Source organism: Dromiciops gliroides, chromosome 5, assembly GCF_019393635.1.
Source record: "Dromiciops gliroides isolate mDroGli1 chromosome 5, mDroGli1.pri, whole genome shotgun sequence".
NCBI classification, from domain to species: domain Eukaryota; kingdom Metazoa; phylum Chordata; class Mammalia; order Microbiotheria; family Microbiotheriidae; genus Dromiciops; species Dromiciops gliroides.
In genome coordinates, this window is record NC_057865.1 from 132,028,487 (window position 1) to 132,041,593 (window position 13,107).

General features: G+C 34.4%; 1 protein-coding gene across 2 annotated transcripts in view; it reads right to left on the reverse strand.

Annotated features, from left to right (window-relative positions):
• The window catches only part of CAPZA2 (capping actin protein of muscle Z-line subunit alpha 2), a 48,416-nt gene that overhangs the window by 3,006 nt on the left and 32,303 nt on the right, over positions 1-13,107 (reverse strand). For both annotated transcript variants that reach the window (XM_043966541.1, XM_043966540.1), the window contains 5 exons: positions 10,756-10,962; positions 9,707-9,786; positions 6,658-6,736; positions 5,612-5,683; positions 436-498 (listed from right to left, as the gene is read on the reverse strand). In XM_043966541.1, the coding sequence (XP_043822476.1) occupies positions 436-498; positions 5,612-5,683; positions 6,658-6,736; positions 9,707-9,786; positions 10,756-10,962 (501 nt within the window). The remainder of the gene's footprint in view (positions 1-435; positions 499-5,611; positions 5,684-6,657; positions 6,737-9,706; positions 9,787-10,755; positions 10,963-13,107) is intronic.

Below are 13,107 nucleotides of genomic sequence, written 5' to 3' on the forward strand. Positions count from 1 at the left end.
TTATCCAGAAACAGAATAACTATTTTTATAGCTTCTTTTGAACTATAAATCAGTATGGATTGAAAAGGTAACTTTTTTTTATGCTGAAAATAATAACTTAGTCTCAAGGAATAAGCGTTTATTAAAAGAACCTATGTGTCTGGCATCATGCTAGGTGTTTAAAAAAAAAGTCAAAAAAGGAAAATTATCTTATACTTAAATTAGTATCACAATTCTCCAGTATCATTTTTTGAGTAAATAGGTACATAAACTTGCTTATATATCTGAAGAAGGCACTCACTTACATAAAACAATTCAGAACTGGAAATACTATTTCCCATTCCACAACACCCCTATTAGTCTGTCCCCATAACTACCATGCCACATGGGCTCTCTTTTTTCAATGTTCTTATCCAACAGTAAGTATAAGGTATTAGGCTATATTGAAAATCATACCTGATATTCATTTTCTGCTGCTTCTACAATCTTTATAAATTCTTTTGCTGTTTGAACTTCATTCTAAAGGAAAAACAAATAATAAAGTAAGCTTTAAAACCCAACCATTTATATTTGAAGATGATTTAAAATATTATAGTTAATAATAAGATCACATCATTAAGCAAACCACTCTGATAGACATTTGTTCACACACAAGGAACCAGATCAGCTTTAAGCTCTCTCCCTCTGAAATCTCAAAGCACTGTGTTCTCAGTACACTTCCACATTCTATTCTGAATTTAGAATTATTTGATTATAGCTTTTACTTCCCCTACCAGAATAAATGGTATGAGGGCTGAGGTTATTTCTTCTTTGTTATCTTCCACAAAACTGCACAAAAGTATGCTCAACAAATAGTTGTTAACAAATAAATATAAAGAATATAAGCTCCTTGAAGAAAAGAACTGTATAACTTTTATATTTTTAGCACCAAGCATAGTGCTTGGCATATAGGAAGGGTATAATAAATGTGTTTCTATCATATTAAAAACAAAACAAAACAAAACAAAAAAACAAATAAATAGTACAGAGAATGAGGAAATATCGCTGGCTAATTTGCATTAGGAAATATTTTTAGAAGGCTATATAAGAATCATGATACAGATGCTTATATATAACTTGTTTTATTGATGAAGAAGCATTAGATAACAAAGTAAAATCATTTAAACATAAAGTACAGATTAATATTAAATATTAATATAAATTCTATACTTTGGTTAACTCACTATAATGAAATATTAAAAAGGTATTTTCTTCATAAAACAAAGTTAACTACCCTAAAAGTGATATACATCAGGGTTTCTTAAATTTTCGCCTAAGAAATTTTTAGGCGACCCTGGGCATATAGAAATATAAAATAGGTATGCATAACCTTTTACTGTTGCCAAATAAATCAGTTATGTGATCCTATATGGAGTCGTCGAGACCCACAGACAGTTTAAGAAGCTTTGACACAGACCATTAGATATTGTGTTCCTTGAGAGCAGTGACTGTTTTTACCTTTCTTTGTGGTTTGCAGTGCTTAGCATTGGGTCTGGCATAGAGCAGACACTTAATAAAAACTTGTTGACTTTAACTGACTTTCACGTAATGGTGGTTCATTTTATCTAATAAAAAATCAATTAAACTCTTTTAGAAATTATGTACAAAATAAAGGGCAAAACCGAGTATCAGACCAGTGAATTACAGAGTAGCTTACCACCACAAGGGTGGTCCTCAGTCCTGAGCAGCCCCTTTGAAAATAGTGAAGACTGTGTTAAGAATGGCAGATGGTGCTAAGATCACACTGTGTACAAATATTTAACTTAGTACTCCTCTAAATGTGCAATTTTAGCCTAATGACCAAAATCTTGCTACACCAGGAAAGAAAATGTAACTACCTGCTCACTGACATTCTTGTTATAAATGAAGTTAGAATACACAAAGAAATTACAATTAAATGTAAAAGGTTTATGGGTTGGTTTTCCTTTATGAGGCAAATAAAGGAGTTAATGGATTTCTTTTTATTGTTTAATCACAAACAATAAAGCCACACAATACTTCATGGGTCTGCATTTGCTCACCTCACTTCTCAGTTTCAGCACCGAAAATGATCATAAGCAAGACTATCATGAAGACTGCCTAAACTTATGTAATAATATTTCTTGCAGAGGCTGATAAGCAGAGGAATTCTATGGACAACGTGACAAGATCCTTTAAATATATAAAGGGTAGCAAAGGGAACAGTGATAACGGGTTTTTTTTTGGGGGGGAGGGCGGGGGAGCAATTGGGTTTAAGTGACTTGCCCAGGGTCACACAGCTAGTAAGTGTTAAGTGTCTGAGGCAGGATTTGAACTCAGGTCTTCCAGACTCCAGGGCCAGTATTCTATCCACTGTGCCACCAAGCTGCCCCACTGATAACTCTAAAAAACATGGTTCACATACCATATCTCAAACTGTATTATAAAGTAGTAGTTATCAAAACATTCAAGTACTGGCTAAGAAACAGAGTGGTGGATCAGTGGAACAGATTAGGTACTAGTTGTCCTACAACAAATGACTATAGAATTCTAGTATACAATAAACCCAAAGATCCAAGATTTTGGAACAAAAACTCATTATTTGACAAAAACTGCTAGGAAAATTGGAAAACAGTATGGCAGAAACTAGATATAGACCAATATCTCACACCATATACCCAAATAAAGTAAAAAATAGGTTCATGATTTATACATAAAGGGTGATACCATAAGCAAATTAAGAGAGCATGGAATTATTTCTCTCTCAGATTTATGGACATGGGAAGAGTTTAGAATCCAAGAAAATATTGAGCATTACAAAATATAAAATAGATAATTGATTATATAAAATTTAAAAGCTTCTGCACAAACAAAACTAATGCAACCAAGATTATAAAGAAAGCAGAAAACTGGGAAAGAATTTTTGCAACAAATATTTGATAAAGGCCTCATTTCTCAAATAAATAAATAAATAAATAAAAAAACAAACAAATAAATAAATATATATATATATATATAACAGTCATATTTATAAGAATATGTCATTCCCCAATTGAGAAATGGTCTAAGGATATGGACAGTTTTCAGACAAAGAAGTTAAAGCTATCTGTAGTCATAAGAAAAAATGCTCTAAATCACTATGGATCAGGGAAATGCAAATTAAAACAACTCTGAAGTACCACCTCATACTTAACATTGTAGCTAATATGACATAAAAGGAAAATGTTTGATGTTTGAGGGGATGTGGGAAAACTGGGACACTAATGCACTGTTGGTGGAGTTGTGAACTGATCCAACCATTCTGGAAAGCAATTTAGAATTATGCCCCAAAAGGCTATAATACTGTGTATACCCTTTGATTCAGCAATACCATCACTGGGTTTATATCCCAAAGACATCAAACACAAGAAAAAAGGATATATCTGTACAAAAATATTTATGGCAGCTCTTTTTTGTGGTGGCTAAGAATTGGAAATCAAAGGGATGCCCATCAATTGGGGAATGTCTAAACAAGTTGTGGCATATGATTGTGATGGAATTTGTGTTATAAGAAATGACAAGCAGGATGATTTCAGAAAAACTGGGAAAGAATTACATGAACTAATGTACAGTGAAATGAGCAGGAAAACATAAGTAACAGCAATATTGTGTGATGAAGAACTAATGACAACTAGTGTACAGTAATACAATGATCCAAGACAATCCAAAAGCACTAATGAAGCATACTATCCACCTCCAAAGAAAGACTGAACACAGACTGAAGCATGCTATTTTTCATTTTCTTTCTTTCATTTTTTTCCTTTTATTTGAATCTTCTTATACAAAATTATTAATATGGAAACGTTTTACATAATTGTACATATATAACCTATATCTGTTTACTGCCTCAGGGAGGGGGGAGGGAATGGAAGGAACCAGGAAAAGACTGATTTTGAAACTCAAAACTTTTAAAATGTTAATAAAAGAAAAAAAACAACATGGTGTGATGAGATGGAAATGGCACTTAAGATAACATCATGACAGAAGCTAGACAATTCAGGTTCTCATCTCTTCTTTCCTGGACTATGGCAAAAACCTCTTACTTCATCTCCTTGCCTCAAGTCTCTTTTCTTTCCAGTCTGTCCTTTTCACAGCTGCTAAACTGAAAATCTTAAAGTGAAGCTTTTACCATGTAACTCAGTGGCTCCCTATTGCCTCTAGAAGAAAATACAAACTGCTATTTTGCATTTAAAGCTCTTTACAATTGAGCTTCAGGCTACTTTCCAGGCTGATCAGCTCAAATTCAGCCTCAGACATTTACTAGCTATGTGGGCCTGGGCAAATCATTTCATGGCCCTCTGCCTCTATTTCTTCATCTATAAAATAAAGGTAATAATAGCATCTTTACCACAGGTTTATAGTAAGGATAAAATGAGACAACATATGTGATGTACTATGTAAACCTTAAAGTGCTATATAAACATCAGGTACTACTAGCTACTATAAATTAAGGCATAAAACAGGGAGAAACTCAACAAAGATATTCACCATTGCATACAAATGTGTTCACCTGCTGTCATAGATAATATCTTGCTTAGGGTCCAAATGGAAGTGAGAATAACCATAGGTTATATAGTTCTGAAGATGCTTCTATTTGTGGATGATATTGTGCTAATTACATTCAGAATCTTAAAGTACAGCACCAGCAGGAGCTCACAATTATGAAGCTTTAAATTTTGCAATAAGATATAGGACTATTCAAAAAAGATTACTTTGATGATCCACATAGGAAAAAATAAATGGATATAAAATTCAGTAATGTAGATATGCAGCTGGAAGGCTTGTCCATTGATTCAACATATCAACATACATATTTATAAGAATTACAGATGGATACTAATCTGGGTCCAGAAATGACTATGAGGAAAAATGTGTACTGGATTATATTTATGAAATTATGCTGTACTTTCAATTATTTCATGATGCTGTCTGACACAAAAGCCCAGCTTTTTTTACTACCTAGATTCTTTTTTTTTTTTGGTGGGACAATGAGGGTTAAGTGACTTGCCCAGAGTCACACAGCTAGTAAGTGTCAAGTGTCCGAGGCTGGATTTGAACTCAGGTTCTCCTGAATCCAGGGCCAGTGCTCTATCCACTGCAGCACCTAGCTGCCCTACTACCCAGATTCTTGCAGTGATGCAGTTTGATTGTGAATCTTGGACCACCACAATATTTTAAGACTAAAAATTGAAAGTGACACAAAGGGTAATGGAGAGATGCTCAGTTGCCTTAAGTAAGCTGTAGTATATTTCCAACATGACAAAAAAACAAGAAAAGGCATAAGGGTTATCAAGTACTAGAGAGAAGAACAAGAGTTAGATAGATTAATTTTTTGTACATTGCACAAAATATACAAACAGTTAGAGGAAGGCCTTTAGTATGTTAGGAAGATGTAAAGATCTGCTGGAAGAACACGGACAAAAATCACCCAGGATGAGGAAGCACAAATAGACTGAACTACACAACGAAGGGATTACCTATGCTTGAGACTGCGTAAAAGCAGAGACGGGGAACTAGGCCTGGGGGCAGTTTGTCAACCCCTGACATATACTAATAAGATCACTGGTCCATTCAGTATTAAAATATAACTACTTACAGACACTGTTAGAGATTCTTGTATGTCTTTATGGCTCACTAGTTGAACATTACCATCTTCATAATAGTGAACCTATTCAGAGAAATTATAGCATTGGCATTACAGTACCATCAAGATAGGAAGAGAGCTCATTTTATCTTTTATTATTTATAAATCCTTTATTATTTATAACAAACAATCATAGATCAAGTACTTTACAGTGAACTTAGAAAAATAGAATTCTTTGAAAAAGTTGTTCTAATAATGTTCTATGAATTTTAGAAATTTTCACTAAGAGCCAGAGGCATTTAAAATGCCAAAAGTCAATTAGCAAAATACTCACACTGGGTCATAAAATATTCCATAACTGAAAAACTATAGAAACTATCCAAGGCATGATGCTTAAAGCTGTATATTATAGGCTAAGGAGCAGTGGAATGGAGGTATGTTCTATATGGTAGTCCCAGTTCCAGAATTATCTGTGTAATACTGGGAAAGTGACTTCAGTTCTCTAAATTTCCTATATATACAATTGGGGAGGATGCTGGGTCAGGTGATCTTCATGGTCCAACCCCACCTTTGCCATCCTAAACCTTATAATCCAACCATAAATAAATATATGAAAAGCAGAAAACAAATGGTAGTTTTTAATTCTATGGGTTTTAGAGTTTGTCAGCTATGCCCCAAACAGAGGACTAATAACAAATTGTTTAATGTAAAAAAATGTAAGCGGCTAAGACTGTATATTATTTTTCTGTACAAACCTACACCAGAGGTATCAGACTCAAGAGTATGAGGCAAGGCCTATAAAACTCTTGACTATGGCTGAATCAGATTAAAGGATAACTGGCAAATGTTTAACAAAATAATAATAAATAAAAAGACAGCAGAACATAGGTAATGTCAATTTGTGGTTTTCTAAGTCAATATGCTGCCCATTAGATCATTTCTATTTGAGTCTGACACTAGAGACCTATACCTAATAAGATTAGTTTAAAAGTTTCTTCATTTTATATAAAGCAATATATAGATTTTTAATTGTTTTAGCTAGTTAATGGTAAACCTACCTGAATTTTCAAGATACCAACCACCTGCGTGGTAGAAGGAGTAATTGTAAACTTCCACTCTGATCTCCAACGACCATTCCTTAAAAATAAAAACAGCAGCTTAAATAAGAGAAAATAACTGAATGAACCATGTTTCAAACATTAATTTCATGCTAAAAATAGATTGTGTGTGTCTGTGTAGGGGGACTATACATATTTGTGGGAGACTAGAATGATTCAACAATACTGGAAGAAAACATGGTTCAAGGGACAGCTGGGTGATGCAGTGGATAGAACACTGGGCTTGGAATCAGGAAGACTCATCTTAGACACTACTGTGTGTTCCTGGGCAAGTCACTTAAGTTAACCCTGTTTGCCAAGGTTCCCTCATCTGTAAAATGAGTTGGAGAAGGAAATGGCAAACCACTCCAGTATCTGGGTCAAGAAAACATCAAATGGGGTCACAAAAAGTCAAACATGAGTGAAATGACACAACACCAACACACGCAGCCTTAATATCAGCAACACTGTGCCCAACTAACCAAAAACCAAATGCTCAAAAGGCATGTCACAACTAAACTTATTAAGGTTACCAATAAATAGTTTTTTCTCAATCCTTATCTTTTGAATCCTCATCCTGATCCTTGTAGGCCATTTGACATAGTTGATTATGCCCTCCTCCTAAATATCTCTTCTCCCTGTATTTTTTTTTTTTTTTCGGGGCAATGGGGGTTAAGTGACTTGCCCAGGGTCACACAGCTAGTAAATGTCAAGTGTCCAAGGCCGGATTTGAACTCAGGTACTCCTGAATCCAGGGCCGGTGCTTTATCCACTGTTCTATCTAGCTGCACCCTCTCCCTGTATTTTTTTTATTTTTTATTTTTTTTTAGTGAGGCAATTGGGGTTAAGTGACTTGCCCAGGGTCACACAGCTAGTAAGTGTGTGTTAAGTGTCTGAGGCCGGATTTGAACTCAGGTACTCCTGACTCCAGGGCCGGTGCTCTATCCACTGCGCCACCTAGCTGCCCCCTCTCCCTGTATTTTTGTGACATACCTCTCTCTTTCCTGATTCTTTTCCTACTTGTCTGGCTATTCCTTCCTAGTTTATTTTGCTGAGTATCATTCATTTCCCATACTCTATGAGTGTACACAAAGATTCTGTACATGGAACTCTTCTCTTTCTATACTGTTCTTTGGTGATCTTATCCATTCCCATGTATTCAATTATCATCTCTATGTAGATGACTCCCAAATTAAGAGATGCATCACTAGCCTCTTTCCCCTGAACTCCAGTCATGAACTGCAAATTTTGTGGGCATCTATAACTCAACATGTCCAAAATAAAACATTATATTTTCTCCACAACCATTACCTTTTCCTCACTTCCCTATTTTAGTGAGGGCACCCACCATCCTTCTAGCCAGCCAGATTCATAAGCTATCCCTTATCCAATAAGCTGTCAAGTTGTCATTTCTACCTTCTCAAACTCTAGTTCATGCCCTTAGATTATTGCAACAGCACTACAAGATCATCTTCCTGCTTTAAGTGTTTTCTCTCTCCAACCCATCTTTCACTCAGCTACCAAAAGGATACTCTTAAAATACAAATATGACCACATCACTTCCCTGATCAAGGGTATCTAATAGCTCCAGGTGACCTTTTAGAGCCCCCAGCTCATGTACCACCTCCTATATAAGACCTAGTCTAATCTCTCCTTCTTTGACTCTGGACTTACCCACCAAATTACCTTCAATAAATGTTATATTTACTTTATGATACACATATATAGTTTTCCTTCGATAAGTAAATTTCTTGAGAGGAGAGATCAGCACCATACAGTGTTTGGCCCAGAATATAGTAGGCACCTAATAAATGCTTTTCAAATAAATTTTTCAAAAAAGCTTATCCATTTCTACATTTGCAGTGACACTACAGGAATAAAACTTACATTTACATAGCACTTTAAGATTTACTAGTGTTTGCCTCCTATCAATCCTAGTTCATGCAGGTATTGGAAATATTATAAACCTCATTTTATAGATGAGGAAACTGAAGTTCATAAAGGTGAACTGACTTGGAGTAAAAAAATAAGTGTCTGAAAAGGCACATGCAAACCTAGGACTTGATGATAAGTGCAATCTTCTTTTGAATACACTATGAATTAACTATAAAATATGACCTATGTAATAATGATGTTTACCTAAGTGAATTAAACCTATACACTTAAAAAATATAAAGTATATTAAAAAGGTATAGCTAGGCCTTGAGGGTAAATGGCAGCGTTATCCAACTTAATCACGTATTATCCAATTTAATATATTCTATCGGTACTGTCTCTGGGCAAATCACAAGGTTATTCATCAAGAGCATGTGAAACATATTTGACTCCTTCGTGACCTGGCTGCCTGGAGAGATGTCAGTCTAAGCATGCCATCAAACAACCTAACCCTCCTGGTGAAATGTCCTTTTGTAATCAAAGATCTGATAAAAGAGGCCAACAGCTCACAAAAGGTTACACAAAAGAAATAGTTTTCCTCATCTTTCACTACATCTCTATAAAAAACCTTTTACTGAAAACAAGAAATGACACTCTTACAGTTTTGTCCCCAGTACCATCTTCCTACAGTGCATTCAGTATAAACTTAATAATTGTGATGGAATTAAAATTTTTTATTTCTTAGATTTTTTTTTTAAATCTTGGGGAAAAAAAAGGCTAGGTCTCTCTCCTCCTAGTATAATTTCCATTTGGAGATAATTTCTCTAAATATGCTCTTATTCATGGAGTACCCTCTCCCTGAAAGCACTGTCTATGAACTTATAATTTTTCAGGATTTATGGCCATCATTACATAATAAATACTGACAAACACACGCACACAGATACATATGTACACATATACATATAGATATAGAGATTCATTCTCTCTGTCTCTCTTTAGTTAAGTTACACTTTATACCATACTTGGATTGCTGTTAGTCACTCTTACTAATAAAAAGTATAATCAAGGACTTAGGTAGTCATTGCAAACAATTACTCCCTCAGTAAATATTAAAGACATAACTTGAACTTACCAAAAGTTTTTTGCTTGAAACTGATGACTTTCTATGCATGCAATGATGGTTTGCTGTCCATCTATAGTTTTACCATAAACCTTTGTCGCAAAGAAAATATGTGCAAGTTTCAGTTTAGAACAATAGAATATTACTTATTAAACAATTTTAAATTATTCATAGACTGCATAATATGCTGGTAGCTACATGTTAAATAAAATAAAGGAAATTATTCTTCACACATGGTAGAAAACAGAAAACACATTCCTCAAAGTGTATCTTTTGACTTATTCAGTGAATGCTTGTGAAAACAAAATGGTGTAAATATCACAATAACTTTTGCCATTCAAATTCATAGAAATCTGCACAAAAAAGCTGAAAGATAAAGTACAAAAAGGTGGTAATTTAACAAAATTATTTAATACATAATAAAATATGAGCAATAAAAAACTACATCTTCTTAGAAGGTAAACATTTATCACTTAATAGTAAAGAGAAAACATTTTTATGCCCTATCACAAAATTTAAAATGTGTATGTTTATTTCATGTACTGTCTTACTCCCTTTTTATGTTGAATGTATATAGGTATATATATTTTCCAATTCCATTTGAAAACATCACAGACTACACTTGATCTTAGAATGAATAACTTGAAAAGTAATAAGTATATTAATTATTTGAAAAGTCTTCATAGGAAGACATGACTAAATAATTATGCTTTTTAGGTAGGAAATACGGATGGCAATGAAATTAAAATATCACCATTTTCAAATTCCAGCTTGCTCAATAGCCTTGTATCTATCTCTTCTGTACATCACAGAGCCTTGAACATTTTAAACACTTAATAAATATTTGTTGAATTGAATTTCTCAGCAAATAAATAAGAATGACTTTGAATATGTCCTTAATGGATGGTGATAGGAAGTGACAAGCATATAAAATTTCAATTGTGATGAAAAATTATATGTTACAAGGCCCCATTTTAAAGATCTATCAATAAAAAACTCATCATACTACTGTCACTTATGAAAAAATTGTTTAAAGATTATCTTATCTATTGCTTACTTACTGTGCAGACCCCATTAGGGTAATGTTCCTTTACATAGGCTCTCATGGCAGTTTCCACTGAATGTCTCCAGGACTCGATGGCATTTTCACTTTCGTAGGGTCTGGGGTCAGTAGCTTCCTTTCTTAAATGATCAAATTTGAAAGAGACCCTATTTTTGGGATCCAGAAATTTTCCATTTCCTAAATCACCATGCTCTGTTATTAACACCTTCAATTAAAGAATAAATTTTGAAAAAATATTATTTTATGTTTAAACATATCTTTTAAACAAAGTATTTTCATGAAAACCAATCCTATACAATTTTATACTGAAGACTTTAAAATGAGGTCCACCAAGTGAGTTGACAAATGAAAAGAATATTTTAAAAAATAAAGGTCGGGGCAGCTAGGTGGCGCAGTGGATAGAGCACCGGCCTTGGAGTCAGGAGTACCTGAGTTCAAATCTGGCCTCAGACACTTAACACTTACTAGCTGTGTGACCCTGGGCAATCAATCACTTAACCCCAATTGCCTCACTAAAAAAATTAAAAAAATAAATAAATAAAGGTTTCTTAGATATTACTACTTGTTGCCAAAACAAATACATACTCAACAGGGAAATGGGCAAAGAAGGAGAGGTTAAGAGGGAGGATAACATTGAGGAGGTAACAGTCATACTCAAAACACGTTTCCTAATCGTGAAGGGAGAACAGAGAGAGGAGGAAGGGAGAGAAGAGAAAAGCAAAAAGGAACTTAAAAGAGAGTATAGTACCTTAAGATTTCCTCTCAGTCAATAGGGAAATAGATGTACAAGTCCTTATATAAATGAAAATGGCATATTATTACCCCATAAAGGAATGAAGAAAGACAATTTCAGAGAATTCTGGGTTGTACAGTGAATTGAATAAAGCCAGTTGACAGTGAAGTGAGTAAAACCAGAAGAACAATTATAAAAAGACAACAACATTATAAAGAGAAACAACTTTGAAAGCTATAGGAACACATCAATCCTGTGGACATAGGATGAAAACTGTTTCCCATCTCTATCTAGAATATAAAAATATTTTCCTGTCTCAGAGATGGATACCAGGTAACATTGTCCATGGATCTGTTTAATTGTCTATGATTATTTCTAACAAGGTTTTTTTTTTTAACCCTTCCATCTCAAATTTTAACAGTGGTCAAGCAGGGAAGATTAGCAATATTGATGTCAAAAAAGTCAGCTATTAAAAAATGCAGAGAACAGAAAGAATCTGAGAAGGAGGCACAAATAGGAAGACTTTCAAAAGTGTCCCGTATAATACACATACATACTTTCCATTTCATGAGGCTTACTTTTTAAAAATATATTTTAATGTAAACTGTGATGAGTAAAACTATATGTGGTTGCCTTATTTCTGTCTCAAGTTTGGGAAAAATTAGCTGGGGTTTCTAATGTATTTGTTACTTATAAATTAGAAGCTTTAGCACCAGTTTTGGGGCATTAAACATTTATTAAAGCATACAAGTATTAGTAAAAAGAGAACACCTGGGTCAGAAAGTTAAGAAAAGGCCTATCTAGCTTAGAGCTCCAGCCTGGCCTGCTTCTTCCCCCAAGTCCTCCACCACAAGCCTCTCCAAGAGACAAACTGAGGGTAGAAGCTTTCCCTGTGTCTGGAGAAGTGGTCCTTACACACTGCTTCAAGATAATTGGCTAGCATCACCCAAATTCATTGGTTCACTGGACTTAAGGGTGGTGCCATGTTGAGGTCAGAGTTCACACCCTCTGAGAACACACCCTTTTGAGAGCCAGGCAGGTGTAGTTTTAATAGAGTTAACTTTAAGTGAGTTAATCAGCTAAGTCAGTCAATCCAATCAATCCCTTAGATGGGGCCTTTGGGCATTCCAAAATTCATTGTTTTCTCACAAAATACTGCAAACATTTAGTAAAGACATTAATTAGAAATTTTTTGGGGGGTGGGGTGGGGCAATGGGGGTTAAGTGACTTGCCCAGGGTCACACAGCTAGTAAGTGTCAAGTGTCTGAGGTCAAATTTGAACTCAGGTCCTCCTGAATCCAGGACCAGTGCTTTAGCCACTGTGCCACCTAGCTACCCCATTAATTATAAATTTTAAAAGCATGCCATATGAAATGGAGACTTATGGCATCACGCTCTTCTCGGGTTCTGTGTGTATATCAAAATCCTCTTTGGTATTTAAGATCAAAATAATTTTAAAAAAATTCCATCATTTTATAGCATCATTATAGCATCAATGATAGCATATAACATTAGAGCAATTAAATTCTTTAAGAAAAATTTCAGGAAGTCAAATTTTTCAAATATTATGCCCTTCCAAATAAGTAATCCTGAAATACTATGTATTAAATAAATTAT